The sequence below is a fragment of the Periplaneta americana genome, chromosome 16 (assembly GCF_040183065.1).
Source record: "Periplaneta americana isolate PAMFEO1 chromosome 16, P.americana_PAMFEO1_priV1, whole genome shotgun sequence".
In the NCBI taxonomy this organism is placed as follows: domain Eukaryota; kingdom Metazoa; phylum Arthropoda; class Insecta; order Blattodea; family Blattidae; genus Periplaneta; species Periplaneta americana.
In genome coordinates, this window is record NC_091132.1 from 43351120 (window position 1) to 43375978 (window position 24859).

Below are 24859 nucleotides of genomic sequence, written 5' to 3' on the forward strand. Positions count from 1 at the left end.
GATAATATTATGTGTGTTCACAATTTTGTGTTCCAAAATCGAAGAGAATTTGAAATCGTACGTTTTTAGCCTAATATGAAATGTCATGATTCCAGTGTTTCACTGTAGAAAAAAGCGTATATAAATTCAAAACAACATATAATAATAATAATAATAATAATAATAATAATAATAATAATAGTAATAATAATAATAAAACCTAGTCTTTTTATTTCCAATTTTTCCTGGAAAGCCAGTTTACTCAGTTCTTTACTCTTCAAAATTACTTGAACAGAGTTCATTGTTTACGTTTGTTAAAAATTAATACATAAAACAATTTACAAAAGCGTGTGTTCAGTAATATACGTATTTTGATTCCCAACACACTGATACACTATAGCCTATACCAGTACTGTAATCCCATTCGCATAGATTGATTACTATAAATAGGCCTACATGCCAGTAAATATTATTCTTAAATAATATACACCACCATACAGATATTTAAATTCATACCACCATCACATTCAGCCAGCATGTCTTTGAAAGCCAAATTATGCTACAGTATATGGCGATACTGAAGTATAGTAATTCACAAACTACACTCTCGTAGCAGCACTGTACACACATCCACATAAAGTAAACGTTCCGACAGTGAGATGCTGAGACCTGCAGGCTAAAATACAGACTTATTAAATTTTCTCCTCGAGATATAGCACGTAAACGATAGGCATCGATGCACCTGACATCTGTAGGATAGATTCACTATTCACTTAATGCTTTGTGCTCTTGACGAGTCATAAGCGGCCAGCGAAAGACAATTTTCTCCCGCGCATGCGTGAAATTTCTGCAACCTTCTTGAAAAGAGCATGGCTTGTACGTGAACGGATGTTGCCAAGTTTACATAAGAAGTTTATGTAAGATGCGGGAAGTTTAAAATACTCGATCCTGATATTATACATCCCCACTACGCCAATACGGTATTAAATAATAAAACTAGTTGTGCATTAATGGAAACAAGGTGTTCACGTGCTCTTGTGCTCTTATTGACGCACTGCCACTGAGTAGATTAACTCTACTTATTTTTCTATGTAAAGATTAATTTTTTGGTCCTACAGAATATGTCTGTTACAGTAACATATTTGTTAAAAAATTACATGTTTGTGATAATGTAGGCCAGCCGTGGTGAAAATGTGTTCATGCGCCGAGCCACTGTATAACCTGCAACGTGCATAGCACCTATGGAGGGGGCGAACAACCGAGGGAGAAGTGATGCAGCTGTTTGACATATTAACGGATTTTCATTTTCCTTACGTCAAGCACTTAAATATTAATTTTATATAGTACAAGACTACAAACTAATGTTTAATATGTGTAACGAAGAAAGAAATGAACAATAAAACATAGGACAAATTATCACAACCTAAAATTAACTGTCTTCAGATTGTCTCTGCAACAGAGTTTCAAAATCAGGAATTATGTCACTTACTGCCAGTCGTAGTTGATCACGATGGTATTTGTCTCTCAATCATGATCTAAATTTGATTTTTACTATTTTCATTATTGAAAATAATTTTTCATAAACGTAAGTTGTAGCGAACATGGCTTCAACAGAGCAAGCGAAAGAACGAAGTTTCGGATATTTATTTTTTGGCAAAGATTTGAAAAGTTCAACATTTGTCAAGTCCTTACGTCTAGCTTTCATTTGACATCACATTGTAAATCTGTGAGTTTAAATTGAAGAGCTAACCGCATTATTTGTACGCTACATCTGCTGAAAAAGGATCGACGTACAGAGATAATAATAATAATAATAATAATAATAATAATAATAATAATAATAATAATAATAATAATAATAATAATAACACTTAACCTTTTAATATTTCATTAGTGACATGCAGTATAATGTCGTTTTATGTTGTACAACCGTTTTCCTAGTAATACTTGTGAACAAATCATACATTTAAATTCTCATCATATTGGCAGCAAGAAAATGTGTCCTCCCATCCTACTTGAAACTTTCGTTTTTTTAGAGGTTCATGGTTTCCAGAGAGACATTGCGACGATATGCCACTTGCAGGTCAGAGACAAATACAAATGGAACGGAGTTAGACTCCAGTGAGTGAGAGGGTGGGGGTTGTGGGAGATAGGAAGCAAGGAAAATGCATAGCTATCATTGTGAGCCACAATGTTATCATGAGTCATATTTTCGCCACGGCTGGTGTAGGCTACTAATTTAATTTATTTGTACTTATTTCGAGTTGTGTATGAGACATACGGTATTGCACTGTTTCTGACCATACATCATCTTGGATTAGGGCTGCCAGGTTTTCAGAATGCAAATGAGGGACAACTGCAACATTTAACTCGAGGAAAATACGAGGAACTTCCAAGAGAGAAAGAGAGAGAGAGAGAAATCTGTAAGCGCAATCTCAGAGAACAATACTAGTACGTTAAAGCACAGTATAAATAAAAAATACATTAGTTTTACACCATTACTAATCATTAGTTTACGGTATATAGTAGTATTAATAAAAATTTAGTATCGATAATTAATTGCAAAGGTTGTGTTTAACTAGTAAATCAATCTCTATTTTTCTAAATCCAACATGCTCTCTGTTTCATGTAGACGAGAAACACTCATTTTGGTTTGAAACATTTTTCGCGGCTTCACAGTGCCGAAATTAGTAAAAAAAAAAAAAAAAAAAAAAAAAAAAAAAAAAAAAAAAAAAAAAAAAAAATCATAGAACCGTTTTTAATACTTTAATAATGCTTGAATAATACAGATCTACTCGTATATTTGAAAGCTTGAAGTAAATAAGGATTAAGTGTCATTTTCAGACTTTTGAGGAAAACGTGTCATAATATACGTACATTGAAACTATTGGCACATACACATACAACCATCCATGACGCCTAATAAAACGATTAAGGAACGAATCTGGACTTTGATTGTCATATACATAAATTGTTATTTAAATAAAATGATATATTTCTAACATTATTTACTTTAGGTCTTCATTTTATTATTATTTTTTATTTGGGAATGTGTAGGCTACTATTGGAAGATTTTCAAATGTTATGACAATAATGGAGTAAAGTGGAATGAAAATGGCAGAAGGAACCAAAATATTCACAGAAAACTTGTCCCAAAGATCCTTTACCCACTACTACTGTATATACCAAGGATCGAACACTGACCTCTTTAGTTTAAGGACTTGATGAGGAAATGAAGACCTAGCTTATGTAGAAATTAACTATAATATAAAACCTTCACGGTGCTCAACATGACGTCAGATTTTTTACTTTTTTCACCATACATCAACTTTACTAGATACTGGCTCATTTTCCAAGACTGTAGAACAGCTCTTAGTAATAGATCTCAGAAATAGCTTCCATTTCCTTGCTTTTATTGACTAGAAACCATATGTAGCTCCAAAACGTTGCATGCTTCTGAATGTATTATATGGTGCTTACTGAGGAAGTTGAAGTTCAGTGTATTTACTTTGTAAATCAGAGCTCAGACTTGATATGTTTTATTAATACTTGCAGTAGTTGGCATTAACGTAATACATACCTTTTCACATTGTCAAGTTAGGAGAGTTGGGAAAGATGTCTTTTGATCATATGTAAGGTATTGGGAATAACCAGGGTTGCCACCTCTTATTTTTCAGAAGTAGGGACAAAATTTAGAAATTCTTTACTCATAAGTTCCAAGTTTTTTTAACATTTAATAGCTGCATACTGATTACAAAAAACACAACATGATTTCTTGTCTTAGTGCCATAAAACATAGTACAATAACATAGACACACCTAACCCAATTACCTTACTCTTACAGTTGGTAACATAAATTATAAACTGAAATAAAACTCATATAGTAGGCTACACCCACAATAATTCTGAATACAGCAGGTAATGCAAAAAACTTTATGAGTCACGATAATATTGCTCGTACATTAATTTTAAGAGTGCTTCCAGTTACATTTTTTGTTGCTCCTAGCATATTCCATTAGTTGTTTCTCATTTTTTGACATTATGTACAAATTCTGAAAAAGTCATATTAATGTTCATATTGATTAGAAGTTCTTCTTTGATCAAATTAACAGAACACTTTTTCCTAACTTTATTCCACTTAACCTCATACGAGAGAAAATCCTCTCTACATAGACACTGGAGAGTGGTACACCCAAAGCTCATGACACCACTCAGCTCTAACGAAACAGAATACACTGCTAAAAAATCCTCACCCACTTCAAACCCACACTCTTATTGTCCCCTTCTTCTAAAACTTACGCTTATAAGACACTATAGTCACAAACAGTGCTTCGAAATTGACACTAACTCCCAGTCCAGTACCTGCTTCTTAAATGTTTTTGAAAGAAGTTCGACAATTTCTTTTTTATGATAATTATTCAAGTTTCTATAAAGGGTTTTCTGAGAAATGGAAACTCTTCTGAAGATAGCATTTTCATTAAACTTAAAAAAGTCGCTTTCTGATGATTTTATAATATTGGAGTCAGCTTTGCTTCTGCTTATGAGTAGGCCTTCCAAGTGTTGGACATTTCTTCCACGCAGGAAGTAGATTATTGATCGAAACAGATGGTAATCCAAAGCACAAGATCAGGGCGATATGCCAGATGTGACAACAGTTCGACTCCTTCCAATTTCTGGATTTTTTTCATGGTTGTTCGAGAGGTATTGGGTCTCACATTGTCCTGTTGTAACATAATTCTATTTCGATTAACTAATGACGGATGCTTCTCTCTCAAAACTTAATGAATTCGTTCTAGCTGTTGAAAATAAAGATATGCATCCCTTTTCAAAGAAAACCCTATGTAAGGAAAAGAAAGTAATCCCTCAGAGATTCTTAAAAATGGGTTCTACTGTAATTATTTTGTGCTCTTACGTAAAATAACATATCAGAACACATCACTGGATGCGAACTCAGTATTTGTCTGTCTTTAATAATCAAGCACATATTTCCTTGATAATGATTTGGTTACTGTTTATATTATGTGCATTTTATCTCATAAAGCGTGATGGATATTTCAGTGGTGACGATCTAGAAGAACAGGACGGTTCTGGTGTTGGTGGCAAGCCAGTCCCTCCAGTTCCAGTTAACAGTCATCTGCATTGCCGGGCATCTAACTTAGACCTGGCTGTAGCGGCTCCAGGAAGCAAGGAACTGAAAACACAAAAGTGAGTGCATTATACAATTATATTAGGTATGGTAGTCTATGAAATTTGCATAAAAGAATTATTATTATTGTTATTATTATTATTATTATTATTATTATTATTAATACTATTATTGTTATTATTATTATTATTATTATTATTATTATTATTATTATTATTATTATTATTATTATTATTATTATTATTTAAGGATTTATGATTTGATTTCACGTATGTTATACTCGTATCCTTAATTGTTATTTAATATCTTTTATTATTTGTTAGATATTGCTATTTACTTTGTTGCATTTGGTCAATGATTAATGTTGACTATTATATTGATTGTATTTCATTTCACTGCCATTTTCTGTCATTCATTCTCATCATCATTTGTTCTGTTTTGTATTGTTTTTTGTATCTCGTGCTAAACTGTAATTGGCCTTGTGCTGTTGTTTTGCACGTTAATATTCTAAATAAATAAAATAAATAAATGATTCTAAGCTTTTAGGTTTTAGTAATGGAAATTGAAATAGAAATAGAATTACATTCTTAGTTGTTTGACATAGTTAAGTGTTAAGTTAATGAATTTATTTATTTGAATATACAATTTCTTAAACCCTATTTGTCCGAAAGTACATTAGGGTTATAGTTATAGACGGAAATTTGATATTATTGTAATAAGTACAACATTTGACGTGGACAACCTAGTCTATGCTACGTATTAACACTTACTGTATATCTACTATACTTGTATTAATTACAAGTTCTTAAATATTTCACATATAAAATTACAAAGAATTAGAGAAACTAATCAAGGGATTGTTTTTTTCCTCAGGACTTTGCTCTTAATAATGAGGGAGATGATCCAGACTGAACGCGATTATGTCAAGTCCTTGGAATACATAATCGAGGTAATTATTTCACAGTTATTCGTATTTTATGGAATTATGAAGTCGTACTGTACTTTGTTAGCATTTTTAACAGTACCGATATTGAGAATAATTAAAAGGCATCTTTCTTGATATACAAATATAGCCGAAATTATCGGAATTGATTATAACTTAAAATACGAAATTTTTAAGTTTATGTAAAATATATTCTACAGTGTGTATACAATACATTGTACATATGATAACTGTCTATAGTGATGATGAATTTCCCCATCTGCTGGCAGTTGAAGCTTGTCCTCAAGAGGAGTAAACAATAGTCTGTGATGCTTTTTTTGTCTCTTTTGACTACCTGACTGTTGCTTGTTACCAGTATGTAGGTATAAACATTGCATTCAAACAACCATTCTCTTTTCTTCAGTTCTCAAATGTGGTTGATCATGGTAAGTTACAGTTTTGAAAGATTCATGTTTCTTGTTCAGATATTTACCCCCGTATGGATTGAATTATTAGTAAGGTAAGACCAATGAGGGGACTGCCCTCTTACAGCTGTTGATCAAAACTGACATATATTAACTCTCTAAATGGGTGTGCCCCATCTACCCATTTACTAGTCATTAGAAATTTTGCCCTTGTAATCCTGGGCACGGGTCTTCATATTTATCCCCCAAAGAAAAGGGTGTCTTTTCTACACTGTTCATCACATTATTTTAGTATTTCCAGTCTGTTGTGGTCTTTACATGTAACCCTGTGCAATGGGCCCTTCATCCAGGTACTACAGACTTGGGTCTAAGGGTCAATATGATCTGATACTAGCGAGGAAAGGGACACTATCCCTTTTGGTGGGACTGCCTATGTAAGGGTTCTCACCCACTACCTAATGATAAATATTATTGTAATACAAATGCACGAGTAAATACCTGGATGGAAATACGCAAATTAGTGGAAAACTGTACAAGTAATTGGCCATGTATTTTAAAACTATTTCAGATTTAATCACAACTCTAATTATTCTGAACATATCCTGATTCGTCCACACCTGTAGAGTAACGGTCATTGCATCTGACCACAAAACCAGGTGGCCCGGGTTCGAATCCCGGTCAGGGGAAGTTATCTGGTTGAGGTTTTTCCGGGGTTTTCCCTCAACCCAATATGAGCAAATGCTGGGTAACTTTCGGTGCTGGACCCCGGATTCATTTCACCGGCATTATCACCTTCATTTCATTCAGACGCTAAATAACCTAGATGTTGATACAGCGTCGTAAAATAACCCAATAATAATAATATCCTGATTCGTCATGTAGCAAATACTGAAATAATGTTGAATATTAGCCTTTCGTTTCCTTTAATGTCTTGAATTTCATGAATCCATGTTTCCTCTGTATTTTCATATTTCGTTGCTTTTCTTTCTCTCCTTTTTCACATAAATCAGCTAGCACCATTTCCAATGTGGACAAAGTTGAGAATATTCTGAGTGACAAGTTTCGCAATTGCCTGGAGGTGCGGGAAATAGTCTGATGTAATAGTACTTTTTTTCTTACAAAAGTAATACTTCAATTGGACTCATTTAGGAGACGAATATTATATATATTCATTCATGTTAGGTTCTTGGGTTTGATTGAAGCATTTTTTCTATTAATTTTTTTTCAGAACTACATTCCTGAATTGTTGAGAGAAGATATTCCACAGGCCCTTCGAGGACAACGTAATGTTATCTTTGGAAACGTTGAGAAGATCTATGAATTCCATAGTCAGTATTTCTTGCAAGAATTAGAAAAATGTGAGAATAGTCCACTTCAAGTTGGCCAATGTTTTCTTCGCCATGTAAGTAGCCTACTGCTGAATTAAGTATTGAAAGTAATATTCAGTTTTATTAGATTATTAAAAAAAATGTAATTACAATAATGAAATTTATACATATTAGACGAATTTCAATATGCTAGAATTAGCCTATTAATGTGACATCACAATTGCCTTCAGTTGTTTGCCATTGAGTCTATGTAAAAATACATTGGTTTCTCCAAATAAATTTAATCTGGAAATACACTACCAGTACATTGTAAGGTGCTTGTATGGAGCACATTCAGTCGAAAAACATTTTTTTTTTTGTTATACTGTAAAGATTAGAATCCTTGTTTTCATACTGTAATTTGTTACAGGTGAAATAAATACCGGTATTGTTTTCATCCTTCCTTTCCCAAAAAAATAATTAAAATAATGATTTTCTGTAAACTTCTGGAAAATACCTATCTCTATGGTGTAGTAATTAATATTGTGTAATTTATTTTTCACAGGAGAAGAAATTCTACTTGTATGCCCTTTACAACAAGAACAAGCCAAAATCAGATTCACTTATGTCCGAATATGGCACATCTTTCTTTAAGGTATGTTTATTTCTTCTTAGAAAATTTTAATTATTTATATTGTAGTGCCAGGTAATTAATTCTGTTACCCATTAATTTCAGAATGTGAAACACTTCTGAAACGTCATACAGTATACAGTTTTGTTCCTTATTCTTCGAGTTGTTTAATTTCTTTCATGTAAATTTTATGAACTGCATTGCATCTAATCCATCATGACCATGTTATTTGAAAGATGAAATATATCACAAATGAGCTTTCCGGTTTCGAACACGTGTAACTTACGTTTAATGAAATTCAGATAAGATTCATATTGATAGAACACAAACTCAGAAAGTTTTGATTTAGTACATCACATATGGTAAGGCTGCTGCATAATAATATTTGTTTATTATTGAGACAAACTTGCTGCTATTAAAAAATTCATTTTTAGAACGAAAAGTTGCATTTGTTCGGATCAAATTTCTGCATTTTTAAAGGACAAAACTAAAATTCTTTCTATATTTTTTATCATAATACCACTGCTCTCTTAAATTAAGTGGGCACATTGGGAATTAAATCAATGGCTGTTCCAAAACACGGAATGTAATATTTTATCAGTGGCGTAGCATGAAATTTTGAGCAGGGGAAGCTAATTAAAGTTGTCTTTCATGCAATATGAGAAAACGTATTACAAAAATACAGTCTTAAATAAATAGTAGTCAATTTCAAGTCAGCAGTCGAAGATTGGTTGGAACATCGTAAGTAACACCAATAAGGCATGGCCTCAAATGAGACGTAATAAAATATGATTTCACGGTTTACACATATCTCTTAACAAATAGACACGTATACGTATAACATTAGCTCACTCCCTGTCATACTTAGAGAAATCACAATATTAGTATCATTACGTAAGTATGCGTATGTCTTTTGGTTGTGTCCTTCATTGACAGCAAGGGAGTCGGTCATTTGTTTTTTAAATCACACTTTTGTTCGTAAGTCAGTCTTGATAATACAATTGTCCTAAAAAATTCAAGTAAATTAGTGTCAGGAACTGTTATTTCGCTCATTATTTATTATATCAGCCACAATGCACACTAACACTTCAACTGAACACAACTGACGAAAAGGGATAACTCAGAAACTACTTATTTCAAATGTTAAAGCTAGCTTCTTGGAAGCCTTGCGACTAGGGTACTGGTAGTTTAGTTAGAAAGGGATGGAAAATCTGTGGGGTGGATTACACAGAAGAAGCCGGTCTGCTTGGAAGCTGGTGTGTGCAGGCTTCTTGTTTACTGCTGCATCACAAATCATCCTGAGCTGCCGCATCACAACATTTAAAGCGTAAATATAAATTCTATTAAAATTGATAAATAATTTTCTCCATAAACTGCAGGTTTATTATGAAATCATTATTAACTGGGGAAGCTAAGCTTTTTAGCTTACATTGACGCTACGCCACTGTATTTCATATGAATGAATGTATATATTTGTCTTTAAGCAATATACCTTTTGGTAAGGTGGCACTTCACATTATTAGTATACAGTGCCGTCTCCTCGTTTTACAACACCTCTTGTACAAGTCATTTAGGACATTACTTATTTTTAATTTATTATTGCAATTCTTCCTCTAGTCTTTACTTGTCTGTCATCAATTCCTCCATTACTTTATTCATTATTATACTAAAAATACTATACTTCTAATTTTTACCCCCCCCCCCTCCCTGTATGACACATTTCCCCTCACTTCACATCTCTAACTATTTGCACTTTTGACTGCTAACTTTTCCACATTGCTACTTTATTTAGGTCTTAGTTTTCTTTTCTCAGGGTTTATTTCCCCTCCCCACCATTTCCTTAAGTCATACTGTTTTTTCATTTTGTTTTCTCTTCTTCCTTCATCACTGCTCCCTGAACTATCTCCTATTTGCATTACTCTACTTCTCATCAGCCTCGATTTAGATCCTAGTTCCTTCACCCGCTTCGGAATTGCTCCCATCCGATGTCCACTATTTCCATTTGCTTGCACTGAGGTCTTGTCTGCTGTGCTTGCTGAATACCAGTTCGTGTCACTCTTGTTTCTTCTTCAGATGACGTCACTGCCAGCTTTCCGGAAAATTTCGCTGAATTTAACACGTTTGCATTTGCCTCACATACTAATGTTTCATATAAAACAATTTTTATCTCGAAAAGGAAGCAAAAACGAAAATTGTATTAAACTTTTTTATTTGAAATATCTCAGAAATAGCCCCCTGAAATTAATTACATTACTTAGGGTTCACCCTGTACATATATCTCAATATATCATATGCAGAATTTAAATAGTTTCCTTACAAGATATGAAAAAGAGATTTAGTGGAAATAAATTTAGAGTCTATGTTTGATTCTTTTGTTATCTGCAATGTTTTTATTAGACAAAACAAGTAGAACTGGGAGATAAAATGGACCTGGCCAGCTACCTGCTGAAACCTGTACAACGAATGGGGAAATATGCTTTGCTGCTGCAGCAGCTCATGAAGGCTTACCCTGACAAGGAAGTGGATGTGATGGACATCCGAGCAGCTGAGCAGATGGTGCGCTTCCAACTTCGCCATGGCAACGACCTGCTTGCTATGGACTCTCTGAGGGACTGTGATGTGAGTACATTTAAGACAATTGAAAGCTATATCATATATTGATGACAGTGATCTTAATAGTGACCCTTGCATTGGTGGTTATGATGAAACAAAGGGAAGAGAGCAGATACTGATGTTGCTACAATATTTAGTATTGAACATTTTTAGTAACTAAGCGCACCATTAGGGTAACTGCTAGAGTGTTGGCTTTCCACACTGGTAACATGAGTTTGAATCTCGATATATCCAAGTGGAATTTGTGATGAATAAAGAGTGTGTTTGGTACTCTAGGTTTTCGCAGGGCACTACTTAGGTTTTTCCTACCGTCATTCCATCATTGTTTCAGTAATCATCAACATCTGGTGCTATCTAGGTTGCTCCATTTTTGCACTGAAGTCAGTGCTTACTTACGGCTTTTAGAGAACCTGAAGGTTCGTTGCTGCCCTCACATAAGCCCGCCTTCAGTTCCTACCCTGAACAAGATTAATCCAGTATCTAGCATCATATCCTATCTTCCCAAAGATCTTTTCCCTCAGGTCTTCCAATTAACACTCTATATGATTGGTTGCATTTCGATTGTACTCGCTGCATTTTGTAAACTGTTGTGAAATGCATTCAGAAATAACCCCGAATCTTATTTAAAACCAGGGGTGGTATTCATATCAGTTAAAAAAAAAAAAAAAATATTGCAGAAGACACAGCTCTGCAGTATATATTGACTACACCCAACTCTCCCTATTAGCAATAGGCATCTATAATGAACACCGATCAAAATACCCTTCATTTCTCATGAAAAACAAGAACTGAAAAGACTACAGTGGACTCTAGTGAGTGGACCTTGTGTTTTGAGCAAAAAGCTGGATACATTAAGATGATCGATCGATCGATCGATCGATTGATTGATTGATATATCAGTGCCTTTTAGAAACTTCAGAAAACCTGCTGAAAGGTGCATTCATCCAATTTACTCTGTGAGTAATAATTAGGACTTGTACTAAATTTAAGTGGTTTATGTAGTTTTCTAATGCCAGGCATTTGACAGTGAAGTTATTTGACCTCTTGCACTCCAATATTTTTCAAAGATATTGTCATGGTCAGCCACTGAAGCACAGATTTTGAGGTATTCCAAATCCACTTCTTGATTTGAATTGCGCAATGGGCAGTTAGGGGACTGATGTATTCCAATTCTATGCAGGTGCTTGGCCAAACAGTCATGCCTGTTGCCAATCTAAATGCAGCTACAGACGATTTGTGTGGTAAATCGGGAATTAACTGTGGATTATGATGCAGAGAGTTCCATTTTTTTCCTTGAGATTGTGTTATCAAATTTTATTTGTTGTAGTCTAAGTATGTAGATTTAATAAATCTTTTCACAGAGTAATACGTAGATTTAGTAACAGGTCTGTAAGTAGCAGTGCTGCCCTTTTTGCTCAAGCATCCGCATTCTTGTTTCCCAGGATTCCACAATGGGATGGTATCCATTGGAATACAATCCTTTTATTGATTGTTATTAATTGAGACAGTATTTTAGTTATTTCTGCTGTTTGAGATGAAGGTGTGTGTCTAGAGATTATTGATAGAATAGCTGCTTTGGAATCTGACAATATAACTGCATTTTTAAATTTATTGATGTGGTATAGAAGATTCCTGAGACCGTAACCTATTGCAATGATTTCTCCATCAAAACTTGTTGTTCCATATTCAGAAGATCTAAAAAGTGAGAAGAGACAACACGTAACACCTGCACCTGCACCTTGTTCCCTGGAGATCAAAGATCTGCCGGTGTATAAATGAATCCAGTTTTGTGGAGGGTACCTAATATTAATTGTCTCTAAAGACAAGTCTTTACTTCTGATTTTAGTATTTCTTCTGTTAAATTTAAATTATACTCTATATTTAATAGAGTTAAAGGGTTTGGTTTAATTTGTATTTTTTTTTTTTTTAATTTACAGATAAAACAAATGTCTACTAGTAACAATTTTATTTTTATTGTATCTTTTTATGGACAAGGTCAGTATTGTGTATGTGCATATTCTGTTTGAATAATGTATTTATACTTTCTTTGAACAGGTAAACGTCAAAGAACAAGGAAGGCTGCTTCGGCAAAATGAATTTCTAGTCTGGCAAGGAAAGGGAAAGAAGTGCCTTCGTCATGTGTTTTTATTTGAAGAGTTGATCCTCTTCAGTAAAGCTAGGCGATTCCCTGATAGGAAGGTATGTGAAGGAAACTACTTCATTTCAGTTAACTAGAGACCTTAATTATATTTACCTGATGACAGTGATTTATTTCTGAAATGTTATATTTCTTTCTTTTTTCAGAACCTGGATTTGTACATATATAAAAATAGCATTAAGATGACAGATATAGGACTCACAGCAAAAATAGGAGACAGCCCAACAAAGTTTGAAATTTGGTTCCGTAAAAGGAAGCCAAATGACACATTCACTTTACAATCTATGTCCGAGGAAATCAAACAAGTGTGGACGGAAGAAATCTCAAAACTACTCTGGAAGCAGGCGCTGAGAAACAGAGGTTTGTACAGTGTTTCATTTCTATAGACCAGCGTTTCTCAAACTTTTCTGAAGTGGGGACCACTTTTTTTAAGTCAGAAAAGTTCCACGGACCACCTTACTCTTGTTCCCTTCGAAAGCGAATTTATCATTTATGGAGGATATTTTAATATTAATTTACTTACATTTTAATGTAGAAATAATTAATTAAAATTAATTTGATTCAATTAATTTTATATTAGTATTAACTAATTAAGTTAATGTTAATAGAAGAAAATTTCTTATATCGTTATCTGCAAAAAGAGAAATAAAAAAATTAATACAGAAACATGCCCGATTTTAACAAGTAAAGTTGCAATTTTGCATCTTCTATTTATTGGTGTACGACATACAGTATGTGACCATTTCAATGTGCAGACTATTAAGAAAGTCATAAATACCTGAAAAGATTCGGTACTTTGGTCCTGTTATGAATTCAGGTAGTCCCTAGCTGGGTTACAGGCATGGCACCAGATGTGCAGGGAAAAGATAGTGAGAAACACCACGTTCATAGTGCTTCAAATCCCCCCCCCCTTTTTTTTTTGCTGAGAGTGGAGTGGGAAGTTGGTAGACGGGTAGGGTAAATAAATTTCATAAAATGTCAGTACTGGGAGGAAAAGTGAAAGGCGATTGCCATGTGTCCTTTACAAACTCTGAGATTTTCAGTTATAGTGTGATACGCAATTCGTTTGAATTTTATTTTTTCTTCTGTCTTTTTTGAAGGACCACAAGGGCAGATCTCGAGGACCACAATTGGTCTGCGGACCATAGTTTGAGAAATGCCGATAGACGATTAAACATGTTACATCATCATTTTAGTAAATCTTTCAGTAAAGAAATGATTTAATAGCTGCTAATCAAGGGCATAAGAAAAACATAACCAAAAGTCCATTCTATTGTTTACGTTGCTCATCTAGCTACAAAGAGTGATCCATAGATAGGCTATACATGGTTTCATAATGCTAAAATAAGTGTCTTGCAAAGTATTTTAATTTACATGTGGCCAATGGGTGTCACTTTGGAAGGAGAAGTTAACATAAACGCCTTCAATTCTTCTTTCAGTTATCTTAAAAGATCAGGATAATATTCAGCATTGATAGTGATGCCGTGTTTTAGGAAATCAACCACTATAATTGTTTATGCATCTTAAAAACCCGTAACTTTCTCTGCCAATTTTAGCGCGGTTTTTTTAAATGGGAGGAGAGGCATTCCTTTTACTGTTTTAATTGATTTTTTAGTCAAGGTCGAAATGGTAAACCTATGTTTCATCCATAGCCATATATCTCCTCAAAACATTTGTTTTACCTTTTTGAAGATACTGAATAATGTCAAGAAAACACTTCACTCTGTCCTGCCTCTGAATTTAACTTCAACATAGACTTGCAAATTTCTATCGGCTTAAGAAAGGATAACATTAAAGATTGAAAATACTAGTAGTTATAAAATTTATTGCCAACTATGGTGGGATAAAAACTTACCAACTCTCTCCGTCATAAGAAATAGTAATTATATAATAGCCATACTATTTTAGAATCATATATTTAAATTTGTAACTAGTTAACACGAGACTTATGCTGATTTATTAGTATTTTATGTAATTCTAATGTTTATCATTTGTGGAATTTTTCAGAGATGCGCCTTGCTGAAATGTCTTCGATGGGGATTGGAAACAAACCCTGTCTAGACATCAGACCGAGTGCCGACCAGATAAGCGATAGGTCAATCAGCATTGCACAACTGAGCAAAAGTAAGTTTTATGAACGTTACTGAGTACCGGTAACAGAAATAGAAAGACAAACATTAGGAAGGGCAAACTGATGGCTATAGTAAACTTTTAAAATCTTTTTTGTAGATAAGCCAGGTTATGCAACATAATACAACTCATGAAAGTGGTTTATAAGCAGTCACATACCGGTACCTATATCGAAATACTATGCAAGTATGCAATGGACAATCTTACGGTACATTGAAATAGTTTGAAATAAATCAACAGATAACCCAGCCAAATGAGGATTAAATGTAATTGAATTACTATTGAATTTAAATGTTTGGGCGGGAAGGCCTTGACAGCTCTTCCATTGTGATCTAAAAGATCTATTGTGCCTCCCCATCATAATATCCTATCAGTCCTGTAGTTTAATGTTTTTGAAGAACTGGATCAAACTACAGACTGGGCCAATTAATAGCTCATCAAGCTCTTTGGTGAGCAAGAACATTGCAGTGACATAGCAGATGAGCTGTAGACTCATTTCCCTGTAAACAACAAGTACACAGTGTTGTAGCAATGGGAGAAAAGTTTCACCAGGCTGAAGTTCCTCCCAATTTTTCAAGAAATATTTAAAAATTATATTAGATTTAAACCATGAAGAAACAATCCACCATTGGAGTTGTGAGTGCGACATTGAAAGAAAAAATATTGTTTGACTGTGTATACAGACAATATTTAGAATAACAGGTCCTTTAAATTTCTATTTACTGGTTGTTTTAAATTGACTGATGATTTTCAAAGACGTTATGAAGCTACCTACCGTTTTTAACATAATAATTAAATATATAGTCCGGGTCAGCTTGCTTCATGCCTTAAGGGTGAAACCTAACCATTTTTCCCTCATTACTACATATGCTAGTGGATTGTGGTGATTTTCTAGTTTGCAAGCTGAATTTTCTTTTGCCAACTTTGTTTCGAATTTCGATACTCACAGATACTACACATGGTAGTGATTTTGTAACTGGTATGTTGGCAACTGAGACAAATGTAGTCAGTACAGGAGTTTCATGAAATTAAAATTGTACTAGATTTCTGAGTCGGTTACTGGAAGCTAGTGAAAGTTGAAAATACTAATAATTAATTATTAATAATCAATAATAGCTATTTTATGTGTTGTGTTGTGGTTATAATTCAAGACTATTTTCTGTACTAATAATTTCATGTGGTCAAACAAAATACATTTTTAGGTTAGGTCTCGTCAATAAGTTGTTTAGTCAAACTGATGAATTTCATATTGCCAGACAAAATACATAATATGTTGATCCCTTTCTCGTATAGTTTGCCTACGGAAATATGTTACAAATTATTGAATTATTTAGAATAACCTTCGAAAATAAAGATGAAGTACGGTAAGTAAATAAGTCATTCAGTACGTAGAATTGTGTGATATCTGGTAACAGTTAGCAAAACACTGACAAGATGGCAATATTTGCTGTTTAGGAACTGTTCTTACGTGATCCTCACTATAGTTAGGTTTGGCATCTGTTCCTTCATCTACAGTGATGAAGAATGGATTTTGCTTGATAACAACTTTTGGGTTGTCTAAATTGATTTTATTGTTGGTGTTGTTGTAGTTTAATCTATTATGCAATATCTCTTTGTTTCGTTGTTATTGTTTATTATTATATTACCTACAATATTTATTTTGTAATTTTGTTCGAAATAACCAATAGATCACTCACGTGCATCAAGGACTGATAGAGAGAAATGTTCGCCATTCCTCTCAGGCTGCATCAATTGATGATCACTAAGCACGTTTTATTTTGCTTCCAGCTGCCCCGCGATTCCGCAACTCAATCTCGGTGTCGTCAGGAGAGCTCTTGCGTAGCAACAAACGACCACACTCCATCATCTCTGTAAGCAGTTCCTCTTCTTCTGGAGGCAGCAGTAGCAGCACTACTAGCCATTCTTCTGCTTCAGGATATGGACCTCTCATTAACTTAGGATTTGACCCTGCAGACAGTCCTCACATGCATCACCGATCCACCACGCTCACCAGTCAGTGCTCTATGGGTAAGTTTTGATTGGCTTATGTTATAAACCTTCTTGTGTTACTTTACTTCTTTACGAAGCAAATTGCGTTATAGAAAGCATACAGTTTCATTCATGAGTTTATTTGGTCTTTTAAATGTGAATTCTGTGATAGTATGTCGCTTAGCATGAAAATAAGAAGTGGAAGTGCTGTGTAATGCTTGGTTAAAGAGTACGTAGCTCGAAATAAAAAGGAAAGGCAACTTAAATACAGGAGACGAATAGAATCCTTAGAAAGGATAAATAATCTACAAGCAGCATCTCGCAATCAGGCAATGTGTGTGTCAAAGAGAATCGAAAGCTCAAAGACAATACAATTATGATAAACTCTACAACAGTTATAATGAACGCGTGCCTGGGAAAATTCCCGAAAGGATGGAGAGGATCACTAGTAGTAAGGTTTTTTGGTTATGTCATAACAACAGGTAATAATAGTCGCCATTGAATTAACAATTTTAATAAACTCTGGAAACAATAACAAGAGAGCAGGATATATTAAGAATCTAAATTACATAACAATAACCTGAAGCTAGACTGCCACAAAACTTTAACAATACATCAAGTTAGCAGTGCAAGTATAATCTGGCGCTGAAGGCACAATTGAATTGCAAAGAGAAATAACTTTAGCAAAATACTAAGTTGGTGGCTCTGCAAACGAAATGACATGAAATAAAAGTGAAATAGAATATATCGGGTAAGTCTGAGAATGAAAAATACAACACGAACCAAACAGTACTGTACAAAATTCCGGGAGTGGGTAGAACTTATGCCGGAACGTAACTAACAAGCAAACGTTCTGATGGGGGCAGATAAAAAAGTTAAATTTTTTTACTTCCACCATGTTAATAATGTTAAAAGAAGTGCTTATACAAATTTTGGCCACTTGATCGCAATTACGAGGCCATCCAGAAAGTGATTTTCCCTGGGGCCGTTTATAGAAAAAAGCACAATTTCATGGAAATATTTATTGAAACAGATACAGCAATTGTTGCGCTATTTGTCAACAAATCCCCCACTAGAATTGAGACATTTGTGATACCATGGGATCAATTTTTGTGTCGTAGAAGTCAGCCGCCTCAGATCAGAACCAGCGTTTGACTGCGTCTGCACCTCACTCTGTTGATCCCATGACATGAGAAATGTTTCGTTTCCGATGGAAAATATATTGAAAAATAGCTCAACAATTGCTGTGCCCATTCCAATAAATTTGCCTAATGAAATTGTTTTTTTTTTCTGTTAGCAGCCCCTGGCGAATTAATTTTTTTACGGCCCTCGTAATTGCAGTCGAGTGGCCAAAATTTGTATAAGCACTTCTTTTGACATTATTAACATGGTGGAAGAAAAAAAATTAACTTTTTATCTCCGATCTAACACTGTTCATACAACCTCTTTCGGATATTGGTAAAATTATTCTCGTAGAAACGCCACTGTTACGTCCCCAGGACTAGAAAACAAATGGCGCAGGGTTTCTAGAACACTCTCCCGTGTTCTGTGGTAACCACAGGATCAGTAGCTTTCTGATGATAACTCTGGAGACGCAAGGTTATTATCCTGCTGAACAATCAGTTCCAAGATGGCAGGTAGAAACCCAATGTCACACTACCAGCGTCAAATGGCGTAGGCAATTCCAAGTCAACCCACGACTTGACTTTCTGGTAACAGTGGAAATACTGGCGCCGGCACAGGTCAGCTGATGCTCCACTTGATTTAACTCCCCGACCACCTTGGTCCCCGTGTTGACGATACCTTGTGCTCTAGGCGACTTACTCTGAGACCTCGATCCACACTGGGTGGGATATCAAGAATGGTTAACTTTTGAAATCACCAATCACGTGACGACACTCGGCCCCAGAGAAAAACAAAAGAATAAGAGTTCATAAAACACGAGAACACAACGCACTCTAGGGAAAGAAACAACCTAGTACAATAACTAGCCACCAGAGGGAAAGAGCAACATAATAAGCGCCATCTAAGGCTAGAACAGTAAGTAAGATAATTAAATGGCTAAGTGAACTAACTTAATGAAAACCATAAGTGCGTAGCAGTGGCGAGATATTACTTGTAGATGTATTAGTCAGGACATAGATACAGGAAGGGCGTGGTGAACACCACAACATGCACATTTGTGCACTATTTATTTATTACTAGCTGAAAGCACCCGGTGTTGCCCGGGTTTTCCTTTCTGCTTCTATATATAATTGAACTGGTTGTTAAATTTTCGGAAATCTCGGAAACCCAACTATAGACAACCAAAACAAATTGTCTTTACTAAGCTTTCCTCGCCCATAAAGATGAATCTTTACTTAACTTCACTTCCATGAATTAATGAACTCCTTAGCGAAATGCCTGCCAGGGTTAACTAAATTTAATACAGTTGTAGATCAGGCACCGAGAAGAAAACATTTCATCATATGCCTCACATTCAACTATTTTTTTTTAATTTATATATTTATTTGTATTGTTTATTTATTTATTCTGGTGTAGTTAAGGCCATTAGGCCTTCTCTTCCACATCGCCAGAAATACAAAAAAATAATAGAAAAATTAATCTATAAACAAAGTAAAACGCAACGAAAAAAAAATATATATATATATATATATATATATATATATACTTATTGCACGAATTGTTTAGATTTTGGCCTTCATGATTAATCTACAATGTTATTTTATATCATTCTACTTTTTCCATGGCCTCATGAAAGTCGTTGTTGAATATAACAGACAATAATAAAGAAAAATTGACTGTAGAAGATTGAATTTAATATTATACATTAATATATGATCGTATATATTTTTATTTTTTTTATCTTTTTAATTAATTTAACGTCTATTGTCCTATTTTAATGTAGCTTATGTTCTTCTCCTGGATATGAAGGTTAAATGTGCAAACTTTGACACATATCGGCCAAAGCGTGTAGATTTGTATAGAGAACATACATAAATACATACATACATCAGTGGCGTATACTGGTTAAAGGGTTTGGGCTACCGCTGACCCTATTATTACACAAAATATATCTAACAATTACTTTAATTTTAATTACTATGGTAAAACTAATAATACAAAATTATTACATTATGTTATATTATAAACTTTTTCTTTTGTAATTTCCTTGGGCTACCGCCGGTAGCCCCGGTAGCCCGCAAAATACGCCCCTGACATACATACATACATACCCACATTCACTTTTATATAGGCCTATTAGATTATAGAGAGCATATAGGAAATCTTTTGCATGCTGAGCAAATACATAACCTGATTATAAAACCTGTGAAAATTTTTATAAACAGTGTATGCTTTCATGTTTCTACGAAAGACGTGAGAAGTCACAAACTTTTCTACAACATAAATTCTAAATCTCTATCCCTAGTTTCCAGATGCCTTAAGACTGCCATCTTGTAGATCTACAGCATTATATTTGATCCATTTAATTTTTAACAGAATTTGCATAATTGTAAAATATTTACCATAAATATTATTTTCATTATTATTATTATTATTATTATTATTATTATTATTATTATTATTATTATTATCATTATTTACTTTCCATTTCAGAAAGTGGAATCATAGCAGATATCTCATTGGGATCCGAAGATACTGATGGAAGTGGTAACCACTGGCATGTTGAGAGATCGAACAGTTCAGTGACGTCAGTATCATTGGACTCGTCAATGTCCCCTACATCCCCTATCTCACCCACTGAAGAGGATAAAACCTGCCTCACTCCGAGCCAGACCAAGGACAGTACTTCTACACAGGACTTGGAAAGGGACCAAGAGGAACTAACCATTAAACTGTAACAAATAGTATAAACAAACAGAAGAGAATTAATACTCAAGATGTGAAACGTCAAATTTACCTGATACTGTAAATTACTTGAACGATAAGCAAGTTAAATGAATTATTGTAGCACCTAGTTAATGATTTTTATTTAGGACAGATGTTCCCAACCTTTTCTGGTCACATATTCCCGTAGTAATGTCGAATTCCTAATCTTTCCTTGTTCTTAACTAAGCAATGCAATCTCTTCAAAATAAATTTAAAATATTGCTATATATTTTCATACAACTTGATTGAATTAAATCAAATCAAGATAAAAAAAAATAAAAATATTTAAGATATTAATATTTTGCACAGTTCATTCTTTATTGTCCAATTGCATCAGTATGCAATACTTTATATTCAGACACATATATTCGAATTGTACACTGACATGTTGTGTATGGAATAAGTTTTCAAAGAAATAATAAAAAAGAAAAACTGTTGTAATATTTCATTTTACAGAACAATCCATAATTCAGCTGCACTCTGAAACAAAACCAGTCTTCCATTTTCATGCCAGTTTCATCTCTAATAGAGCAATGCACATTGTAATCCACTCTGGATTTTGTGTAGATAGCTAATTTTCTTTTTACGATGAAAGAGTAATAGAATGGAGAAAAATTATCTCCGGCACCGGGATTTGAACCCAGGTTTTCAGGTCTACGTGCTGATGCTTTATCCACTAAGCCACACTGGATACCCATCCCAGTGTCGGACAGAATCGTCTCAGTTTAAGTTCCAACTCTTGGGTTCCCTCTAGTGGCCGCCCTCTGCACTACGTCATAGATGTCGATGAACGTAGGACTGCAGTCCACACATGTGCTGAGGTGCACTCATTATGAGTGACTAGTTGGCCGGGAACCAATGGAATAAGCATCGTCTTAAATCACGAAGTGATTTACGCATATCATATAACCCGGGTTCAAATCCCGGTGCCGGAGAGAATTTTTCTCCGTTCCATTACTCTTTCATCGTATGATGACGCAGAATATCTGCATGGAAATATCATATGTACTTCGGTACATTAAAATAATATATATAATTTTCTTTTGTATTTTAACATACTTTTCTTGTGATTTATGATTATTGCAATGTTTGACTCGAGTTTCATCACTAAACGTGGGTCTTTCACGAGAAAAACCAATACCAATATTTTCTCACAACTCACAGCAAAGAAATTGATAATGCAAGGAAAATTAGCAGCCTTTTCTATGTGTTTAAGGCATTATTTCACGTTAGTCACATAAAATTCATACTGCATGTCATCTCTATTTAATTATGTATGTGACAGTGAATCATAGGGCGTATACTTCCCATATAAGAAATACAGAAATCTTCTTGTTATTATTCCTGTCATTGATCAAACATTGTCAGTTCCATTTCCACACCATCATGACAATAGAAGTAATACAATAATTTAAAGACGAAAATTGTATAGCTGTAACGTATGTAATAGGACAATTGCTAGCAGTATTTGGAAAAATGATGTCAACACTTTTGAGTTCACTAAATTTCAATTCTTGCTTTTGTATGCATTTTTCTAAGATATCTGTTTTAGTATAAAAAACATTTTGAGATAAACGTGATATAGAAAAATGGTTAAAGTGTAGATAAGAAGTATTTTCCTTCTATAGAACTCAGTTTCCTTCAATAATTTATACTGCTTTTCCTCTTTACTGAGAATATGGAGAATTTGCTGTTTGGTATAATGAAGTCTTGATATACTTTGAAGGGTACACATGTGCCAGGTTGGGAACTACTGGTTAGAATAATATGGTGCAGCTTACATATCATCAGGTATGCTTTTATAACAAAAGAGACATAACAGGAGGAGTCAATAATCATTTAAGTCATATTAAACATTGGTTTAAAGAATGTATTTAATTAGATTCTGTTTAATCTTACACCATTTCTGGTAAAACCTAGGCATAACTGATTTGTGTATATATGTTTATGGTAGCTGCCCCATACCATGTACAATAATATAGATGCAGTATTTATTGTGTTTAATTGATACCTTATATTATAAAATGCGAATTTTGTCCAGTACCACTGACTTGTCTTTATGTTATAGATTGGAATATCAGGTCATTTTGCTGACCAAATTGATATTTAATATATTATAGTTGACATAATTTCAAATTACCAAGATGTGTTTAAGGTGACAACATGCAAGACATGAATACAGCTTGTTGAAGTAGTTGCACATAACTGCTCTGACAAATAAGTATTAACTTGTGGTGTTGCATTTTGTATTTTTTACTAATAAAGTGTATAATATTGTAATACATTCTGTCTAATATATTTTCTGATAGTTGTAGGTACTCTTTCTTTCGTCCTTGACCATCATGTTTATTACTGCCAGTTGACATCCTTGAAATTTGTGAGATTCGATGACTCGAATTGCTCTCATTTTACAAACTTTTTGTATAATTTCTTTAGAACATCTTATGTTAACCCGAAAAAACGCACTTTTAAAATGCTAAATGACGCGAATTTGTACTTCGCACCATCGAATAATCCACACACCCTAATTTTAGGAGAGGGGGGAAAAAAATAAGAAGAAGAAAAAAATTGGATTTAATTTGTGTTTCAAATAATGTGCGCATTCCAGTTTTTCTTTGCTAAATTAAAAAAAAAAAAAATATGCGCGAAGTATTTGTGTATGTACGTTATTTCATAATTTCCGTTTTTTAGTGACATTTCAACATTTTGCCAACAAATGAATACAGCCATATACTTACTCACTTACAAATGGCTATTAAGGAACCCATAGGTTCATTGCCGCCCTCACATAAGCCTGCCATCGGTCTCTATCCTGTACAAGATTAATCCAGTCTCTATCATCATATCCCTCCTCCCTCAAATCGATTTTAATATTATCTTCCCATCTATGTCTCGACCCCCTCAAAGATCTTTTTCCCTCCGGCCTCCCAACTAACACTCTATATGCATTTCTGGATTCGTCCATATGTGCTACATGCCCTGCCCATCTCAAACGTCCTAGATTTAATGTTCCTAATTATGTCAGGTGAAGAATACAATGCGTGCAGTTTTGCATTGTGTAACTTTCTCCATTCTCCTGTAACATCATCTCTTTTAGCCCCAAATAGAATGCAGCCATATATTAAAATCTATTTAAATTAAATACTGAAAATGTATGCAGAAAATGCTGCACCACTCTTATTGTGTTTAATGAAACTTGCATATATATAATTTTAAAATAACACCACCAAATTGGCAATAACACCGAAATATTTAAATTTTAAAATGAATTTTTCTTATAAATAAAATGACTTTTATCGGACTCTTACTTACTTACTGGCTTTTAAGGAACCCGGAGGTTCATTGCCGCCCTCACATAAGCCCGCCATTGGTCCCTATTCTGAGCAAGATTAATCCAGTCTCTATCATCATATCCCACCTCCCTCAAATCCATTTTAATATTATCTTCCTATCTACGTCTCGGCCTCCCCAAAGGTCTTTTCCCCTCTGGCCTCCCAACTAACACTCTATATGCATTTCTGGATTTGCCCATACGTGCTACATGCCCTGCCCATCTCAAACATCTGGATTTAATGTTCCTAATTATGTGAGGTGAAGGATATAATGCGTGCAGCTCTGCATTGTGTAACTTTCTCCATTCTCCTGTAACTTCATCCCTTTTAGCCCCA

General features: G+C 34.2%; 1 protein-coding gene across 1 annotated transcript in view; it reads left to right on the forward strand.

Annotated features, from left to right (window-relative positions):
* Positions 1-23475, forward strand: part of LOC138716143 (puratrophin-1-like) — a 1133117-nt gene extending 1109642 nt beyond the window's left edge. Inside the window, exons 14-23 of the mRNA XM_069848962.1 lie at positions 5038-5184; positions 5999-6074; positions 7701-7874; positions 8345-8434; positions 10808-11029; positions 13079-13222; positions 13328-13541; positions 15189-15305; positions 17100-17339; positions 20919-23475. Coding sequence (XP_069705063.1) covers positions 5038-5184; positions 5999-6074; positions 7701-7874; positions 8345-8434; positions 10808-11029; positions 13079-13222; positions 13328-13541; positions 15189-15305; positions 17100-17339; positions 20919-21163 — 1669 coding nt within the window. The 3' untranslated portion in view covers positions 21164-23475. The remainder of the gene's footprint in view (positions 1-5037; positions 5185-5998; positions 6075-7700; positions 7875-8344; positions 8435-10807; positions 11030-13078; positions 13223-13327; positions 13542-15188; positions 15306-17099; positions 17340-20918) is intronic.
* The last annotated feature ends 1384 nt before the right edge of the window (positions 23476-24859 follow it).